This window comes from Pavona decussata, unplaced genomic scaffold (genome assembly GCF_977016875.1).
Source record: "Pavona decussata unplaced genomic scaffold, jaPavDecu1.1 SCAFFOLD_52, whole genome shotgun sequence".
NCBI classification, from domain to species: Eukaryota; Metazoa; Cnidaria; class Anthozoa; order Scleractinia; family Agariciidae; genus Pavona; species Pavona decussata.
Genome location: NW_028145474.1, coordinates 1071554 through 1092474, shown reverse-complemented (window position 1 = coordinate 1092474; position 20921 = coordinate 1071554). Strand labels below are relative to the sequence as shown.

General features: G+C 39.4%; 3 protein-coding genes across 3 annotated transcripts; 2 read left to right on the top strand and 1 right to left on the bottom strand.

Annotated features, from left to right (window-relative positions):
- The first annotated feature begins 59 nt into the window (after positions 1-59).
- On the top strand, positions 60-4331 carry LOC146480810 (kelch-like protein 12). Its single transcript, XM_085109152.1, has 2 exons — positions 60-1475; positions 3399-4331. Exons 1-2 carry the CDS (start codon positions 215-217, stop codon positions 3830-3832), a joined length of 1695 nt encoding a protein of 564 aa, XP_084965278.1. The 5' UTR covers positions 60-214; the 3' UTR covers positions 3833-4331.
- A 1323-nt stretch (positions 4332-5654) lies between these two features.
- LOC146480809 (aspartyl/asparaginyl beta-hydroxylase-like) lies at positions 5655-16948 on the bottom strand. Its single transcript, XM_085109153.1, has 7 exons — positions 16795-16948; positions 14168-14868; positions 12192-12386; positions 11276-11415; positions 9769-9997; positions 8975-9105; positions 5655-6967 (listed from the first exon to the last, which is right to left on the bottom strand). Exons 1-7 carry the CDS (start codon positions 16835-16837, stop codon positions 6817-6819), a joined length of 1590 nt encoding a protein of 529 aa, XP_084965279.1. The 5' UTR covers positions 16838-16948; the 3' UTR covers positions 5655-6816.
- Positions 16949-16969: 21 nt separating this feature from the next.
- LOC146480808 (putative ATP-dependent RNA helicase DHX35) lies at positions 16970-20075 on the top strand. The gene has a single exon (XM_085109151.1). The coding sequence runs from the start codon at positions 17089-17091 to the stop codon at positions 19189-19191; it is 2103 nt and encodes a 700-aa protein (XP_084965277.1). The 5' UTR covers positions 16970-17088; the 3' UTR covers positions 19192-20075.
- Positions 20076-20921: the final 846 nt, after the last annotated feature.

Genomic DNA, 20921 nt, shown 5'->3' with positions numbered 1-20921 from the left:
CGCGGTTCTGGCAACAAATCCAGCGGTAAACCCAGGAAGGGTTGATTACGAACCAATCAATTGTGTTGTTATTTTGGGTTTATTACGCCAAGGAACCAATCAGATGGCGTCTTATTTTGGTTATTACGAAAGGGAATCGAGCAAAACAACGAAAGCGATGTTTTGGCCGTGATATTCGAACAAGGAATTATATTGAAATCTCTCAAAGCACGCCATGTCGGCGCGTCGCAGATTCAACATTCCTCTGCATTCCAACGATACGTTGAAAACCATGAACGATCTTCGAAGGAAAGGCGAGTTGTGTGATGTTGTTCTGCATGTGGACGGTCGCCAATTTCCCGCGCACAGAATAGTGCTTGCAGGAGCAAGTTCTTACTTGCGAGCGATGTTTACAAATGGTATGTTGGAAAGTGGCATGAAGGATATTAAGTTACAAGGGGTAGAAGCGAATGTTATGGAGAGTTTACTCGATTTTGCATACACAGGAGCCATCGATGTAACAGTAGAGAATGTTCAAGCGCTTTTATCCGCCGCTTCGCTGCTAAACTTGCAAAACCTCCGAACTGTTTGTTGTGGTTTTCTACAGACACACCTAGATGCATCGAACTGCCTCGGGATTCGGGCGTTTGCAGACTTATATTCCTGTTCAGAACTAGAAGAAACTGCTTATCGGTTTGTCCGTCAACACTTCTTGGATGTCATGAAAGGTGAGGAATTCTTACAACTACCAAAACAAGAACTGCGCAACCTCTTGAGGGAAGACCTTCTTCAGGTTCGCTCCGAGAACCAAGTTTTCGAAGCTGTCGAAGCATGGATTTTGCACGATTTCTGCCGGCGGAAAGATTACGCTGTTGAGCTTTTAAGCAACGTAAGACTTCCGCTGTTAAGCCTGGAATTTCTGGAAGCGCGAGTTTTTCCTTCGAAAATCATCAAGAATGATGCGGATTGCCAGCTCTTGCTGGCCAAAGTGTTGAACGAAAGTGCCCGCAATCTGCCTCGCTATATGACTCTTCCACGCGCCCAACCACAAGCTGTGTACGTCATAGGTGGTCGGAACGGAGTTGATTGTCAGTTGTCAAGCTTAGAAAGATACGACACCCTAACTAATGAATGGACTGTGTTGCAAAACATGAAATATTCCAGAACTGCTGTGGGTGCTTGTAGTCTCAATGGGTTGCTTTATGTCGTGGGTGGAGAATGTGCAGTTAGTACCCCTCATGATGATACTATGTACGTTCGGCATGTGGAGTGTTATGATCCTGCCGTGAATCAGTGGATCTCACTGGCAGACATTGCTATCCAGAGGTCATTTGTTGCGGTGACAGCGTTAAATGGCTATCTTTATGCTCTTGGTGGTGAAGATAGAACTTGCAGTTATAACTATGTTGAGAGATACGACCCCAAGACGGATCACTGGAGCACTGTGCAGTGTATGCGAAGGAAACGATCAGGAGCTGGAGTAGCTGTTTGTGATGGTTGGTATCGTGATTATACAGCACAGCACACGAAAGTACAACCTATTGAACCCACTAAAGTGCACACTTTTGAGCAATTGTCTATCCAATCAGAGTAGCTTTAAGGAAAGCAACTCAAGTTCTATGCACAACTTTTGATTGGATGGGTGATAGCGCAAAAGTATGCAAAATAGATTAAGGGAAGCCCACCCAGAAGTCATACGTTTGCATACTTTGCTGCACACAACCTAGTGTATTCAGGGATGAAGCTAAGAAAAACCTTGGCAGGATCATTAATAAACCCAGCCAGCTTATTCTTGGTTTTCACGTGACGTCACCAAATTGTAGAATTCAAAACCGGGAGGCCTACAAAATTTTTACCTCCATTCAAGAAAGGATTACCTAAAAATATGTCTTTTCACAATTTCTTAGCTCAATGTCGTACTTCCATTTGAAAACAGAACAGTTTCAATTTCTGAGTTTTCATTGTGCGTGACATCAGGAGGACAGCCGTAACAGAGCTGTTCCGTATCTTAAAACATGACTCTTAGGGTGATTTTCAGCATTGATTCTAAACAATTTAAGTTTGAGGAGAAATATTTACCTAAACATTCGAAAATTCACGAGGGCAAACAAACCTCTTTTCTGGCAAAAGTGAACTCCAGATGTTTTTTCCTATTTCCGGCCGCCATGTTTGTGCCCCTCAGAGGGACACCAACATGGCGTCTCCATACTAAGCTCTATAAATTTGTGTGAAACATTTTGTCGAATAACTCAAGTACGGAATACCGCACAGACCTGACACTTGGACAGATTTCCTTATCACTTTTTACTTATCATCTATAACATGTTAATTTCTTGACTTCATTCATGGAATGGTTTCGATTTTGTTTTTCAATGGCATGACAGTAAAAACATGCAATTGGACTGTGCACCTTTAAAATTAGCTTCCAGTATTTGTTTTCTGTTGAAATTTTGGCTGGTGATAAGATCTCTTTCAGAGGGTGAAATTTGTCGGTAGCTGGCTCTAGTCTTAGCGACATTCCTGTGTAATGTGTTAGGGCCATATATTTTGTGTGAAGGAAATGTGTCTTTCTGTGAGTACCGGAGCAAATTGTATTTCTTTTTCTTTGTTTGGTAAGGTATTGTATTTTGGTCTTGTTTTGAATTTGTGTGATGGTTAACGTTATTTTTATCATTTCTCTGTGCTCTGGTTTTCACAGGAGTTACCAAGCCATTTAGCTGTCTTACTCAAGCTGTAGTTTGGCTTAATTTAGAACTCAGAGAAATGTCTTTATACCAACCTCTCCCATGGGAATTTCCCCTTATGTTGGGCTATGTGGCAAGGCTTTGCCAAAAAGGTTCTTGTACTTCGTAGTCATAGTATGCAGAAGAGTAGTCAAATTTAATTTTTCCATATTCAAGGGGTTATAAAAATAGACAAACTGAGCAGAAAGCCCTGGCACGAATTGCGATGCAAAGATTGTGCAGTTCCAGAAAAAATCCATTTCCACCTCATGGAAGGTCATTGGAAATTCCTGCTTGGCGAGGGGGGTTAAAAGTCTAAAAAATTTAGACGCAATGAAAGTATGAAGCTAAACTGGAATTTCCTGGGGGGACAGGGGATGCAAAACAGAAAATGTTCCGTGGGGGAGTATGGAATAATATTTTCTGAAACTGCACATTATACATGTACTTACTGCTAGAAAAAAAGCGGCACACCCACACCCAAAAATGTTTAGAGTATCCCCGCCAGGGATGACCCCTTCACGTCACACCAAGGATACTTCAGTGGCTGTTACTACACTCTTGCCATGTGTAGTCCACACTGGAGCCTAACCTAGTTTCAGTAGCATGAAGCAATCAGGAATATTAGTTCTTCCACCCCCTCCCCCGAAGAGTGCTCTACCCAATAAGTGAGTTGTTTGTGTTGCCTCTCTGCAGGGAAGTTATATATTGCTGGTGGTTATGACAGGGGAGTGCACAGCGACAGAGCCAGTGTAGAATGTTATGACCCTGATACTGACACCTGGTCATTTGTCACGGAATTAGAAAAAGCTCGCTCAGGAATGACCCTAGCAGCTGTTAATGGCTTCCTGTATGCTCTTGGTGGTCGGAACAGAAGCACGGATCATTACTTTGATCTTGCGGAGAGGTACAACCCACAGACGCACCAGTGGCAGCCAATAGCACCTTTAAGCACCCCCAGGGCCTGGCCTGCAGTGGCAGTGTATGATAATAAGATCTTTGTATTGGGCGGATTTGATGGCGCTCATAGGCTTTCCAGTGTTGAAGTGTATGACCCTGATAGCGATACTTGGCGATTTGTGCAGGATATGAACACGTGTCGTGCGGGGTGTGGTGCAGCTGTGTTATAACTTAGAATATCATTAAGAAGAGCAATGGTCTGGATGCAACAAGAAGCCTTTCAAGCCATGCCATCTACTTCCTATCCTGGCTTTGTAGCAGGAATTTTGTTTTTGATAAACATTTTTTAAAATTGTTGTTAAGTAGACATTAAGCTGAAAAGTGTATGGAATTTACCACAAGCTAGTGGCTAACAAAGCAATACTAGGTCTTGTCAATGCTGAAATATAAGATCTGTCTTTCAAGAGTTGTGAAGCTTTAAACGTTTCTCTAGTAGCGTAATCAGCGTGGATGCATGCTTCCTTGTTAGTGACACGGTCATTTGATGGACTTGTTCGTTGGAAGTTGTTAAAGGAAGTCTGTATGTCTTGATCATCCTTGTATACATTGTGATTCTATAATTTCCGATGATCTTTGATCTGATTTGACCAGTATAGAGTAAATGCTGTACAATTGCTGGCGTTTTACACTGTTTTTTGCCTAATCTGCATTAAAGTATTTCCTCAAAAACTGTCTGCTTAATGCGTAAGTTCCTCAGGTCAGCAAATAATGGCTGACGTGTATAGTTATGTCCACTCTCATTTGACCAAGTGACCACCCCTTGGGTAAAAGAAAAGCAGTTGCTTGTGGAAAATGGACCTGTGAAGGGAGGTGGTACTGAAAAGCGGTTGCTTATGGGAGATTGTCTTGGGCCCAGAGGGGGTACTCCGGATTTCAAGTGACGAGGATGATCGAAGGATTTTTTCGTGTAGGAAAATTTGGCAAGTATTTTTTTGGGTGGCTTGATTTTAGTAGGAATTTTTTTGGGTATTCAAAACAATCTGAAGATTTGTGGTAGTGCCTGAGTATCGTGGCTGCATAGTTCAGCGAATAAAGTACAACCAAACTTGTTTTGTGGCTGTTTTAACATTGGGTGTCTCGAGTGTTGTCAGAATGACTACCAGATGCAGAAAAGATAACTTCAGATGGTATGATGAATAAACAAACACAAATACTCAATTTCTTATCTTTTTATTTTTCGTGTTAAATCAATTAATGCTTTCTGGAAAGTTTTTAGGCTCGGAAATTAGAATTTGGATTTTATGGGGGTCAAGGAATTTTTTGGGGTTTTCATTTTTGCCCCCATCCAATCATCCCGTAACTTAAAATCCGGAGTACCCCCCTGGGGTCTTGGGTATTAAGGGGGTACTCCTCTATATAAGCTATACAGGTATATGAGGGTGGGCAGATAATGTGCATTCTCACTGCTTACTTATAACTAGAGTTGAGACTGCATGCTTCACCATCTCTTCCACTTACAGTCAATTTGAAATTTGAACAGAGTTTTGAAATTTACATGTCAGTTTTGAACATCGCCAACGACATTTCAGAGTTCCCATAGAAATTTCCCTAGTTTTTTATGGTATAAAGCTATGAATTTTTCTTTACATTACAGCATTAAGTATTTCAAGAATAACAATAATTATTGTTTCCCAAGTATTTTGAATCTTTTTTCTGTTAATGCGTCTTTTTTGGAAAGATTTCCAGAGAAATGTTCAACATTCCATTCACATGTCGGACATTACAAAGAGAAATTCAAGTGTTCATTTCATTCTAGGAAATACTGGTCATGCGTGATGTGAATTGACTGTAAAAACAGGTCATGGGTGTCATACTAAAGACAGTGGCTCTGTCTGGCTAACATCCTCCTTAGTCTCGTGGGTTGACCCAGCAGAAGGAGCATCACTTTAATCGTAGAAGGGGAATGGGATAGGAAAAGGATATTTACAGTTTTTCACTGGTACACTTAGTAACCAGCCTTTCCTTGTTTAATCAAAAACTTCAAACACACGCTCCATTAAATGTAACTTTTTAATAGGAGTAAAAATTATAAAATGACTCTATAAATTCTCTGCAACAAAAATGTTCAAGAAACTGTTAAACACATCAACTTGATTTGTTTCAAGATTCTAAATAAAATGTAAATTCATTTTACTAAGTAAAATTAAAATCAGTAATGTATGATTATATTTACAAATAAAATCCCATGATAAGAACTGTTAAACAATACATGCAGTAGTCAAATTCTTCTAAAGAAACAAACATAAAGTTGTTGTTTGTCTACTGAAAAAGGCAAGAGATTTGAAATACATAGCCCAAAGTAGCTAATAATTTTTTCTTGTACCTCAGTTGTAGAAACCTTCAAGCTCTCCATATAACTGACAGATGAAGGGTTTCATCACCACTAGCTTACATGACAATTTTATTATAAAGCGGTTTCCCTTTCGAAGAACTACAATCCCTTTTGGCAAACAGACAAGTTTTTTTTTTCATATATAGATCTAACAATGCTAAATTCAGCTCTATTGAACCTCAAACATGGAATTTAAAGCGTTTGTAAAATTCTTTAAAGGTCCTAAACTTGGGGCTGGGATTATTACTCAAACTCAGTACTGATGACTTGGTTGGGGTATACTACAAGGTCACTGTTTATACCTAAGGCTTGAGACTGATTGATACCACAAAGTCTTGGTTTGAAATAAATGGTGATGTGTAGTTCCTCCCCCACAAACAATTTTTTTTTTAAAGATCCCCCTCCTTCCCCCTCTGGAAGTTCCAATTTAGCTTCATACTTCCCTTTAATTTATTTGGCCTTTGAGAACCACTCCCCCCCCCCCCCCCCAGCTGGAATTTCCAATCCCTTCAGTGGGGGGAGTTTGGCAAAGTATGGATCTTTTCTGGAACATCTAAAAATTCTTGGGCTCACATTTTCTTGAGTGGGACAAACCGTCCCAGACTTTAGGTAAAAATGTTTGTCTCGTCATCTCACAAAGTCTGGAATTTATATTTGTTACCCCACTGAATGAAAGCTCTTGAACAGTGATTCCATGTGGTACAACTGCACACTAGTAACTGACAATCTTAGTAATGTTGGGCTTTTTTAAAATCTCAGTTGCTTTAAAAACTGACTGAACAATAGTAATACTTGATATAACTAAAATTGACTGCAAAATTGTTAAATTGGTGATAAGGAAGCCCTCTGCTGGGGGGTCAAATCTGGATGCCAAAAGTCCACAATTAAGATAAGTCTAAAGCTTGATCCATTGTGCCACACTTCATGGTCAAACGAGTCATCAATAATGATTGCTTTGCCTTCTTCCCATGTCCTGTGGATAAATAAAACAAATTTGTATTCATGACTAGGCCTTCTCAAGTAAACCTAATGGATTACATTATGTGGTTCAAGGGTTTGAGTTCCTTCTTGTGACTTCAAGTGCTAATTAAACCTGCTGTCCAGTATGTGATTTCTGAGTTTTTGAATAAGATTTATTGTAAAAATTGCTTATGACAGCCCAATGGGTCCTCTGCGGAGAATTTTTGAGGGAATGGCTTTTGTCACCAAAGGGGGCCTATGATATGTGAAACTTCTGGGTATAAAAAACTTGTTAAGGTTTTAATTTCCTGGAAAAAAAATCTCTGTGCCATCTGATTGATGCACTGGTGCATATTGTATGCACTTAAAAGGAAAGTCTCATGGGGTTTTTGACCTGTTTGGTTAAAAATGGTGAAATAAGACCTTCACATAGCTACAAAAACAATTTTAGAACAAGGAGAGGAAAGAGATCAACTCAATTCTTGAAAAGAACAACTCGTGTTCTGTTTTAGTGCATTTTAAAAACAAAAATGTGAGAACTTGAAAAAACGTTAGCCTAACATTTTCCAAGTTTCAATCCATTCCGACCTACTCTGTCTCTAGCCAGAGGTACTAATCTACAGTTTTATTGCACTAGGGTAATAATTTATAACAAAACTAGATAATTATTTTATGTTTCTGTTGACAGACAAACAGTATTGGGTTTTGAATTGACATCAAATTTGCGTGATACTCCCCCTTTAATAAATCTATTATTATCTGTGGTAATATCACAATGCTGCAGTCTGGAACAAATCTTAAGTAAATGAAATGCTTAAAGTACGGGACAATTCAAAGGATTTATGGGGAGCAGGGATGGCACAGTGGTGAGAGCACTCGCCTCCCACCAATGTGGCCCGAGTTCAATTCCCGGACTTGGCGTTATATGTAGGGTTGAGTTTGTTGTTGGTTCTCATCTTTGCTCCGCAAGGTTTTTCTCCGGGTACTCCGGTTTTCCCCTCTCCTCAAAAACCAACACTTCTAAATTCCAATTCGATTTGGAAAGTGTCCCCAATTAGTGCTCTGCGCTAAATGCATTGACACTTAAATAAAGTGATTTATAATTTATTTTATTTTATTTAAAAGAGGTATAGTTTCTTACTGCAGTGCTGCATCAGTGGGGAGTAGAAATGAATGTTTAATAATAATAATAATAATAATAATATTTAACCAGGGTGACTTCTTCAGCATAAAATGCTGATATCAATAAGGGCCCTGTAAAAAAGAAAAGAGCCTGAAAAGCCTAAAAAGCCTAACTACTGCCACTAACTTTAAAAATTTTATCAACAGATCAGAGTTGATAACTAAATTAAGGTAATTTTGCTACCACTGTAAAGAGATTCAAGTGATGACATTTCAAATGGATTTGCTCTGATGAAGCACTAATGACTAAAATTATTCTCAACATGTAAGCACTGTCTTGAATCTCTTGTCAATGGCCAGATTTCACTGTTTATAAAACCAAACATTCATTCAAAGGAAAGCTACTGACCAGTACTTTTCTGAGATACTATTTTTATATATGAGAATGATGTATTATTCAAAAAGTGACACTGGCATACTCGTAAAAAAAATAATCCGAGCGCTCCTATCAGGTGTCGAACCTAAGACCTAGTTCAGATGCTCTACCACTGAGCTACAGGAGACTCGTGGGAGCTAAGGCCATAAACTAGGTTCATGGGATGAACATCCTGCATACTGCTAGGATTGGAATGTCATGTGAGGAATATGCACAACGGAATAAATGTGATGGATATTTTAAGTCTGGTGAATAAATGAGAATGATGTATTATTCGATAAGTGACACGGGCATACTTGAAAGGAAAACCTGAGTGCTCCTGTCAGTAGTCGAACCTAAGACCTTCTGATTACTAGTTGGGATGCTCTACCACTGAGCTACAGGAGACTCGTGTTGTACACAGTGGTTCTAACCTTTGAATCTGAGGATGATAATCCCAACTTAGTCTTACACGCAACTTACTTTGTTTCTCGTCCAACCCTTATGGCCACATTTTTGGGTATGACAAGCCCAAGGTGTAGTCGTAAGCGGCAGTTTGTAGGTCCAGTATGAGGCCATACATGAGTGCCAGGAAGCATCACAGAATATTTGATCTGTACAAAAAATGGAAGTAACAAAGCCAGGTAAAATGTTTCAAAGACCAATTTTCTAACTGCCAGGGTCAAAGGCATGAACTTTAGAGGGGCTGTGAAATGTCTATTGAATTTTTACTCTAAAATAGAAGATTACGAACACTATTGCAATAATCACTTGAAGATGTCAAGATTCATTCCGGTTGACTTCCCTAGGCTAAAATACCAACCGCTGTTTGGAAAAAGGCCCACGCTTACCTCAAGGAGGAAAACCGGACCCGATAGAGCATTGGAAAATGAGCTTGGAATTTTTACTTGCAAAATCATCATTTGAAATTCTCATTCATTTGCCTGTTATGGTCACATTTAAAAGCAAAACAAGTGAAGGCTGGATGCTCCATTTTAGTCCAGTCAGCTAAATTATTGTATATATTAAGTTTGTTAGTTAATTTTTTAAGAATATATTGTTAAGTCAATAATAATTGTAAGAATTATGCAAAAAAAGTTTATCAAGGGGGTTAGATTTAAAACAAAAACTTGAATTGAATTTGAACTTGAAGTGTGACCATTGAAATGAAAGCTACTAAGAACTGCATTTGTATGCTTTGTTTGTTTGATCATAACATTCTTCACAAAAATTGGTGATACTTTTTCCAAACCTGAGTGAAGTTTCACAGTTCTTACCTGGCCTCGTTTGCAGCTTGTAGCATCAGCAATTGTATCAATAATAGTGCATGTTTGTGGCGTCTTTTGGCAGGCTGCTCTATTCTTTCTCCCGCGTTGGTACAGAGTAAACTGTTTCCAATCTCCTTGCTGTCGCAGATTCTCCTCCTCAGGAATGAACCCTTCAGATGTTTTGTCGAGTACTGACAATCCTTCATCTCTTATGACCTTCCAGTTTGCTTCAAGTTTCCTTTATAATATAATGTGTAATAAAAACGGAATGATAACGAAACAACCGAATCCCCACTTACAATTCTACAGAACTATTACAGTCAACCCAGGTCATGTGTGAACGATATTTTTGAAATTTGAACGGAGTTTTGAAATTTACATGTCAGTTTTGAAAATCGCCAACGAGATTTCAGAGTTCCCGTATAAATTTCCCTAGCTTATTGACGGTATAAAGCTATGAATTGTTCTTTATATTGCAAAATTGAATATTTCAAGAATAACAATTGTTTCCCAGTATTTTGAATCTTTTTTTCAGTTAATGCGTCTTTTTCGAAAAGGATTTCCAGAGAAATGTCCAACATTCCATTCACACGTCGAACATTTACAAAGAGAAATTCGACTGTTCATTTCATTCTTGGAAATACTGTTCACGCGTGACCTGGATTGACTGTAAAAATTACAGTATAATTATTATACAATGTGTTGTTACAGAAAGGATCCATACCTCTCCCACAGAAGGTTTTTTGGTTTGACGACCTCCTCCTGACCCCCCCCCCCCTTCTTCCCTACCAACTGCTTGGAAAATTACAGACTAGAGTAAAGTTCTATACTTACTTTTAAAAAGTTTGGCTGTTGATGCCTCCCACACCCTCAGAATTTCCAATGATTTTTGATGGGGTGGGTATGGATATTTCCTGGAACTGCACAATGCACTTGACAATGAAATTGTCAACTCAAGTTCTTTTTGCTCTTTTAAGAGATCTCTTAAGTTAAGACTAAAATTATTATAATAATGAAATATAATATTAAATCTCCTAGTGCATCTTTTAGTTTACTTTTTTGCCATAAACTTTATGCCATGTCATTATCTCAGTGCCATGTACAGTAAATAATATAATTTACAAGACAAAAGTTTAGTTCAAAGAGACCAAATCACATAAAATAATTATATAATTATAATTAATTATTATAAGCTTTACACTGAGTACCTTTTAGGTCTCCTCACAACTTTTCTTTATATTATAGTACACGTAATTGTATGTCCTATGCTGCAACTTCTTTTGTGTGACAAGATAAAAAACAACAACAACAACAACAAATTTTGGGGAATCATAAGTGAAATCTGGGGCACAGATCTCCCCCTCCCTCCCTCCAAAAGGTCCAAAAGGTATGGCAATCACCCCAGTTACATTTATAAGGGAAGCACCCCCCCCCCCTTATTTTCCATTGGCTTTTGGTTTGACGGTATCCAACTTTACCCTACTCTGAACAAAATAATCTTCTTAGACTGTCTCACCTGATGGCTGACAGATATCCAGTTTGCTCTGCGGTCCACCATGGCCGTGCCGTCAGGGGAGTATCCGCATTGTAGAGGGAGCGTTGTAATGCTGACAAAAATATTCCTTTCCCTGCAGCCTCCTCATAAACCTTGTAAGCCTGTTAATATGTAAAAAGAATTTATACCATTACCGCAACATGTCTCTTAAAGGAGCACAAAATTAAGGAAACTCAAAGTGATTTAAGGCTGGTTTCACTAGCAACAAAATCATACGCATACGCATAAGCTAGATAGGACAGCAAAGACATAAAATATATTAAGCACATTGTATAAAAAAATGAACAGAAAGATTGTTCCCATGCAGTCCTCAAAAGGAATAATTACAGCTATACCAATTAACCCTTTAAGCCCTATTAAACAGTGATCAGCATCAAATTTCTCCTTGTGTTTATCAACGGTTATCCAACCCCTGCGGTCATGAGAATTTAGGATATGATCACCCAAGGTGAATTTTCTTGATATTTTAATAACTTCTCTCCAGTACTTTTATATAAGAAAAGTATGGGCACAAGTAAGGAGTATTTGTTCTTTGATATTAGAACAAATACAAGGAAACTGAGGCTGATCTCTGGTGTAAGAACCACGAGAACCAGAAGAACCAGAAGAACTATGAGAACCACAAGAACCACGAGAACCACAAGAACCACGAGAACTAAGAGAACTACGAGAACCAGAACAACCTGGAAAAAAAAAACAAAACAAAAGAGTGACAGTCACAATGTCAGCTGTGGCTATTACACCGGAGATCAGCCGAAACTGAACAAGGTCATTTCTTTGAGCTGACAAGGGCTCAGGTTTTTTTAACGTCTAGTGAAGACATTAGACAAAAAGCAAGTTCAGTTTACATTTAAAACATCATGATCAAATAGATCACCTCATCTGGTTTTCCAATACGAGTCAGTGCATCTCCTAAATGGAAGTAAAATCTACCATCATCTGCCCCAGTATCGCCACTTGAGATGCCTTCATGTAACAGAGGAATAGCTTCATTATAACGCAGGTGGTCAGTTTTTAGAATAAAACCCAAATGCGACTTGGCAAAGCCATTCCTTGGATCCATGTTTACCACCTAATTACAAGAATAAAAAGTGACGTTGTCATTGTAAATGAGTACTGCTCAATGCTTAATTTTTTTGCCTTTGGCAGCCGAAACAGGAAAATTTAAAATACAGTCAAAACTCTCGCAAGCGACCACCTCGGGAATAGGAAAAAGTGGTTGTAGCTAGAGCTGATTGCTTATGAGAATGCAATCTTGTAAGCAACCATAAGCTGAAACAATAGAAGCTGGTCACTTACTGTATCAGAGCTTCGAACATAAAGCTTTCTACCTGTGTCCTGGGTAACACTCTTGATCCAGCCTAAAATCATCTTGAATTTTAGTTTTGAGATCTTAATCTACAAACATTATAATTTAGGTAGTGTTATATTACTGTAAATGAGATCACAAAAGGTAAGAAGTGCCGTAATAAGTATCAGAATCTTTGAGTGGTCACTTACGAGAGCTTAAAAGCAAAGGAAAAGACCAGGTGGTAAATTTTACCCAACGTGGTTGCGGTCGCTTACGAGAGCTTTTACTTACAAAGTTTAAGTGACAATTCAAACAGGGTTTCACCATGGTAATCGTAACTAAAGCTCGTCGCGTACGAGAGTAGTCGCAAGGAGAGCCTCTACAACTGTCCTTTTTTTAAATTTTTTTTGAGGGGTGGAGGGGGGGGGGGGGGTTCGTAGTCAGTTAAGATGCATTACATAACATGCACAACATATGTTTATGTCACCCCACCCCGCTGAGGAACTGATAAGAATTTGTTGAATTTTTTTTTTTTGTAGTACACCTTAAGGGGTTTACAGATGGTTGTTGTTGCCTTCTCAACCATGTGCTTAAACCAGGTTTTCCTTATTTCTGATCCCTTGTATTACAGTTTCAGGCTTCCTGAGTTTGTGTGGAATTAAATGACGATACAATGTATAAACACAAGGGATGGTAATGCTGACCCTACTGACGAAGCAGTGCCATCATGGATACATTGCAGGAGTTTTTATTGTGTCTGCATGCAAAATTTGAAAAGAAACAACTTAAGTTTAAAAATAGCACTTCACCACCAGAATATTCATATGTAAGGCATTATTTAGAAGCAACCTTCATAAAAGATAATCTGAGTATTTCGGTTACTGATGATAAACATGGTTTCTGCTTGAAGCACTGATGGAAGATGTCCATCATATATCTGCCAACTTTTTCTGAGATATAGGCATGGGATTTTTATCATGGGAGTGCTGGGGTTTTGAAGACGACACAATCATTTCCGAAGATTTCAGAAGGAGTCCGAAGACGTCCAAAGTCTGCCAAAGGCGAAGTTATCGAGAAAACGCTTAGCCACAAGGACCGACGTTAGTTGATAAAATCAGCGCTATAGTTCTAAAATTGCAAAGTTTTGGACTGACATGGTCAAAAATCAGAGATCGCGAGGAAGGTATTGTCATTTATTCATTTTACACATGGTTTTCGTTCCTTACATGGGTCTGAGTTAACATATTTTTGGAAATTGTGTCAAGCAAGACGGCAACAACTCACATTTCTCAATCAGGCATGAGAAATTGGCCTGCAAGTGTGAGCCGGCATGAGACTCATGCCTAAGGCGTGAGAGTTGGCAGGTATACCATCAGTTCCAGCCTGTATAATTTCTGGGTCCTTGCTAAGAACCTGGATCCAGTTATTTTTACCATTTATTCATAGACATTTTGCCAGCTGAGACCTTGATTATTCTGGGAACTACAAAAACTCTCACACAACAGTTGTAACAAATATGTGTCTGATTGTTTATGATAAAATAATTTATTTTTATTGCATACCTGATTATAGATATTTTCTGCATCCCTGTTTCTGCCTGACAAAAGATACTGTACACCCAGTTCATTCATAAGTTTCAAGTCACCTGGGAACAGATTCAAGAGCTTCTTCAACACATTGGCTGCTTGACCAATCTTGCCCAGAAAGCTAAGCCTGTCAGCTTGTCGTCGCATCGCCCGACGTTTGAGCTCAAGAGGACACTCTGGCAAGTCTACAACTCTGCTGTAAGCTTCTATACTTTGGTGAAGAACTTCATTACTTTGTTTTAAGTCTGCCAGTTTATCTAATGACTGTGCCTTTCCATACATTGCCCTAGGACTCTTGGGGTATTTATTTACAAGACCTTCGAATCTCCTCAAAGCATCTCCGATCTGACCTTTGTCTAGAACACTCTGCGCTTTTTCAAGTTCCTTCGCAATACTTTTATCAAGGTTATTAGTTATTGCTGCCAATGGATCAGCTGGTTTTGCTTTCTTAGTTTTCTTTTTGGCCTTTTCTGATGACTTTGTCTCTGTTTCAGTAGTCTGTGTTCTTGGTTTCTGATTCAACGTTGAATCCTGTTGGTTTAGTGCTCTCAAAATGAATACAGCGACCACTGATGCTAGGACTATGACAAACACAACAACAATCCATTTGAGATGTGATGATCTACTTGACTCTGTAAGTTTCTGTTTGGGAGGACTAGGGGGAGCACTGTCACCATCTGCAAAAGAAAATTAAAGTTTCATAGTGAAAAACAAATAATATCCCTTCGCCCAGGAACCCTGTTAATCCAGCCACTAACAGGTCATGCAAATCTGGCTGTATTAACAAGTTGGTCAGTCATGTTCAACTTGATAGCATAACATAACCCTTCTTTATTATATTGCTGTTGGTGTGTTTGATGCAAAACTGTACCCGTCTAACTGGGATTCTTTTGTATTGAACTAAATATCTTCCAGGATTTTTGAAAACGGGTCTGCTCAAGTCATGCCAGGCTTCCTTGACAGCATGGTACAAATGTTTTTTTTGTTGTTGTTGTTGTTGTTGTTGTTCATCTCCAAAGTTACCAAAATAAAAACCAAAAGTTGCACAGTCCTTTTTTCTCTCTCTCTCCTCTCTCTCCTTTCCTCTTTGCATCATTCTAAACCTTCTTGGGGCCATTAAACCTGTGGTTTATTGTCCTTTCAGGAAGAGCACTCACACGAGCTATCATCTGCCACCTTTTCAAAAATTTGGGTACTAGATATAAATTGCTCCAAATTAGCTAGACTGTGGCATGCATACTGGTTGTTAAGGCAAATCCAAGAATTGGCCTATTTACTTTTTCTTAAAAAAAGAAACCCAAAACAAACCAGATCAAGCAAAGCACAAATTACTTATGTTTGAGCTGAAACAAATGGAATTACCCAAGCATTAGAGTCCCTGTTTGTTTTTATTGGCGTGAGGTTTTAGAAAAGAAGTAATAGCCAAGGGTATTAATTGCTGGGCCAATTAAACTCACATCAGATAAGTCCTCTCTCACATCCTATTTGTCATACAGTGGAAACCCAATATGATGGGGAACCAAGAGACTGGAAAATGTGTTTGTTTTAACAGGGGATTGTTAGGAGTGTGTACAATATGTGAGCCAGCGAGGCATGCGAGGCAGATGTGCGAGGCGTGCGAGGCATGCGAGGCATGAACAACCCCTAACATAAACTGCTAACGGTTAAGCTAACTGGGGAGCTATTTTTAGCTAACCTGAGTGCTATTTAGGCTAACCGGAGTGCCATGCATTTTTCAGGATAATAAAGCTTCAATTTGGGAAAAAAAACACCATAAATTGCTTTGTATTTTACCGTTTTTCAGACAATTTTTGCTTTTGAAATATCTCTAAGAAATGCATGGTTACCCCCAAATTTCTTTTTGGATTTCAAGAGCCCTTGCTAAGATCTGCTTTCCCCGCATAGTCATAAACCACACAAAAATACTTCTTTATTAGTAGGCACTGTCTTAAACCAATATTTTTTCAGCTTAGTGGTTATGAATATTTAATTAGGCTTTAATATTTTAAGACATTATGCACCTGCGAAATTACTGCATGTAAATTATGCTCCACCTCACATCCGGTTCAAAACAACAACCTGTTTCATCTTTATTCATGTCCACGTCTCCACATAACTTACATATTGAGAAAAAAAATTGCAAGCTTATAAATAATTATAACGGAGAAAGGCAAGATACTCGGACATTCCCAAGGAAAATAAATTTTATCGCATTTATTTTGTATTTAATTTGAAATCATTTATATCATCTGCGCCTTTATAGCTAGATAAATGCATTGAATGTGAAATGCAAACCGCGTTAGACTACTTCATTGTTTGGGTAATAAAACTGTATAGAATCCATTAATAAAATAAAGGGCGATAATTTAGCACGCAAGAGGAGTTCCGAAGATTTCCTTGGTATCTTTTCTCATGTAAGAGTTTCTGTTGCTCTTCAGAGTGTAACAGCACTATTAAAACTGTTCAGATCAAGCTCGTCTGGATCCGTGTAATGAGCTAATTTTGGGGGATTTCGAGGTTGTTGTTTGGGACGCGGTGAGTTTCCTGAATATGAACTCGATCATATCAAAACAAGTGAAAAACTCAATAAACTTTAAACTTACTTTTCTTCTTGTCACCAGTCACTCTCTTACGAGGTGGAGCCATCTTCTAAAACGTGGTTAAGTGAATTTTATACAAGACTACAATTTACGTTCATCTCGCCATTGAAGCTCACTGCAGAAACTGCAAGCTTAGTTCACGCGCGACTTGCGCGCGATTCAGATTATGTGCCCGCGATAAAACCAGCTAGTGAGTTCTCACAGAGAGTATGCGCAGAATGTTTCGTTTGTAAAATATTTGAATACACGTTCTTGTTGCCCAGCGGACGTGAAACGAGCACAAAACGCAAAATCAAAATGGCGGCAAGCGAGAGTAGGAAGCCACGTTTTTGGAAGCCCGATTCTGAAAAACCTGGAGGGGGAATTACAACTGAAAGGCCAGTTAATGGTAACGATACTGCTGATGCAGTAATTTATAATCCAAACAGTTCCCTGTCGATGAATTTACAGCGCCAAAGGCTGCCAATTTTCATGCACCGAACCAACATCTTGTACCTTTTGGAGAAATACGAGACTGTTATTATTGTCGGAGAAACTGGCTGTGGCAAATCCACACAGATTCCTCAATACCTGCACGAGAGTGGGTGGACTTCTGAGAAATGGAAAATTTGCATCACTCAACCAAGGAGGGTAGCTGTTGTCACTGTGGCAACCAGAGTTGCGGAGGAAAGAGGGTCGTTTATAGGAGAAGAGGTGGGTTATTCCATTCGGTTTGATGATTGTTGTAATCCACAAACAACACGGGTGAAGTTTGTGACTGACGGTGTACTTTTAAGGGAAACAATGAGCGACCCATTGTTGTCTCAGTACAGTGTGATCATGTTGGATGAAGCACATGAGAGAACGCTTCACACCGATATCATGATTGGACTCTTGAAAAAGATCAAGAAGAAGCGCAAGGATTTGCGCATCATTGTGTCCTCTGCCACGCTTGATGCCGAGATGTTTAAAGACTTTTTCAACACCAATATCACAAATGATAAAAGCAAGGACACTGCTGCCATTCTGTCTGTGAAAGGGCGATCATACCCAGTGGACATTCACTACACTCTCAGTCCCGTTCCTGATTACCTTAAAACAACTGTCGACACTGTCATGGGTATTCACAAAGAGGAGCCTCATGGTGACATTCTGGCATTTGTCACTGGTCAAGATGAAGTGGAGAGTGTTGTTTCACAGTTGATTGAGAGAGCCAGATCATTACCAAAGGGATCACAGTACCTTAAAGTCCTTCCGATGTATGGTGGTCTCCCGCATGCAGAACAGATGCTGGTTTTCAAGCCTGCTCCCCACAACACAAGAAAAGTGGTGGTTGCAACAAACATCGCAGAGGCCTCTATCACCATCAATGGTATTGTTTATGTCATTGACTGTGGGTTTGTTAAGCTCCGTGCTTACTCACCGAAAGTAGGAGTTGAAAGCTTAGTGGTAGTACCCGTGTCGCAGGCATCAGCCAATCAGCGTGCTGGGAGAGCTGGTCGTGTTAGGTCAGGGAAGGTATACAGGTTGTACACAGAGCACGATTTCCTTGCTCTGAATCCTGCAACTGTGCCTGAAATGCAAAGATGCAACATGGCATCAGTTCTCTTGCAGTTGAAGTGCTTGGGAATTGATAACATTCTCCGCTTCAACTTTCCTGCTCGACCACCAGCACAGAGCATGATTCGTGGCCTGGAGCTGCTGTATGCCCTTGGAGCACTGGATAAGCATGGAAAGTTGGTTGATCCTTTGGGAACAAACATGGCAGAATTCCCCACAGATCCAATGATTGCAAAAATGCTCCTGTCATCTGGGGAGTTTGGATGTTCAGAAGAGATCCTGTCAATTGCTGCTATGTTGCAGATACAAAACATCTTCCTCAGCCCAAGCAAACAGAAAGCTGCAGCTGACAATACCAAGAGGAAATTTTCTGTCTATGAAGGGGACCATATAACCCTGCTCAATGTTTACGAGGCCTTCCTTAAATGCAAGAAAAGTTCAAGGTGGTGCCATGAACACTTCTTGAATTACAAGGGTCTGTCCCATGCTGTGAAAATCCGACAGCAGTTCAAGAAACTGTTGTTGCAATTCAAGGTTCCCCTGATCTCATGTGATGGAGACATTGATTCAATATGTCAGTGTATAGTGAGTGGTTTCTTTGCTAATGCTGCTCGACTGCATCCATCAGGGTCTTATCGGACAGTGCGAGACGACCATCCTTTGTACATCCACCCCACATCAGTTCTTTACACTGAAGCACCACCACAATGGGTTGTGTACCATGAAGTGCTGCAGACTTCCAAGGAATACATGCGTGATGTAACCAAGATTGATCCATCTTGGCTTTACAAACTTGCCCCTCAGTACTATGAATTTGGCACAGAAAGAGAGATTGCTGCTAAAAGAGCCAAACTCTTTTAATCTAAGGACCTGCCCCCTCTACAGGTGCAGAAAACAGCAGTGAGTTTGGGAAGGAGCATGAAGAGTGAGCAACTCTTACGCATCTTTCATGCTCTCCAAACTTCCCGCGTACTTTATATCTCGATGAGTGCACGCTGACACATGAACTAATTGTTAAATAGACCATGAAATGACATCATAAAATGTTTAAAACTCAGACAAGTAGTTTCACTGCCAAGTTTTAAACATTTCATGGCATTATTTTATTTATGGTCTAGAAGAGTACAGACCATAGAAAACTGACGTTGATTTGTTTTTTACCATATCATGCAAAAAGTAGGAGCAAAATTGGCTTTATTTTCTGTTGAGAAAGCACACATGTTACATGTTACATCTGACGTCATTTTTATTGTCAGTACTCTTGTAGACAATGGTTACGAGAAAATCAGTGCGCGGGAATTTGGACAGTGGATTTCCCAGAGTGTTTTGGGTTTTTGACCTGTGTACGGAGATGACTTGAGCACTTTCCATTCAACCGAAAATTCCGAGTGAGCAATCGAATGGAACAGAAATTTACTGGAATGACATTTCTGACTTTTGGGTATACCTTGCGAGGTTGTCCTATTGTTGCGGAAATTCAGAATGACCAGAAACTAAATTCCATTCTATGCGGCCATTCCTTCTCGGGTCCAGTTTCTCCAATATAATTTGATTGAGTTATTTTGGTTTACATCAGGTTAATGCGGCAAACTCGTGAATGGACCTGGTTTGTCTCCAAGTCAGTTGCGGATCACCGGAAAATACTGTTTCATTCGATGTCTGAAGTCTTCGAAACTTCAAACCGGAACAAGAAAACAGGCTACAATGTGAATGCTGAATAAATGAATAAACACTCTTATTTTTAATCTGGAAACGTATTAATCAACTTCAATAACAAGCCCTCCTGAAGATGGGCCCTTTAGAGTCCTTTGAGGTTTATATTGGGAATTTTAAAAAAGTCAGCCAGTAAGGTTGCCAGTAAACCCCTTTCTAGATAGTCGAGCAGACAAGGTAATCATACAAGCGAACAAAGAAACAAAACAGGCCTGAAAACCTCTTCATATGAGCCCAGATACCGGGACGAATGTGTTTGCAGTTCATATGGGAAATTTCAGTCCGGTTTACCGAGATGGAAAAGGTGCGATTCTTTGCTTGGGTTTTCTCTTCCTTTGATAGTTGTCGAAATCATTTGACAACTGAAGCAATTATAAATACATCGTCCACATAAAGTTTTGCCATCTCCAGTCAGCGTCGAAGTTAAGGCTTCAACCCTTTAACCCCTAATATCACAAATAAATTCTCCTATCTTGTCCCCATACTTTTCTTATAAAGGTACTGGGGAGAAGTTATTAAAATATCAAGAAAATTCACCTTGGGTGATCATATCAATTAATCTCATGACCTTACAGGTTGAGTAAGCATTAATGTTCATGATCATCATCAATTCTCTGTGTGCCAGTAGGTGCATAAGGCCGAAATTTGATATTGATCACCGTTAACTCTTTTTGAGTCGCCCTGGTAACTGGGCTGGAGTGTTCACATTGGAAAGAGTTCTTCAAAAGCTCATTAATAATTCAAAGGGGAATTGAAATATCAAATGTGCAGTGGTTTACCGATAAAACCTCCTCCTTATTAGTATGCGGTCTTTGATGTTAGTCTCGTATGCTAATTTCCAACGTTCACAAAAACATCATTGTTATGAACTCTCTTGA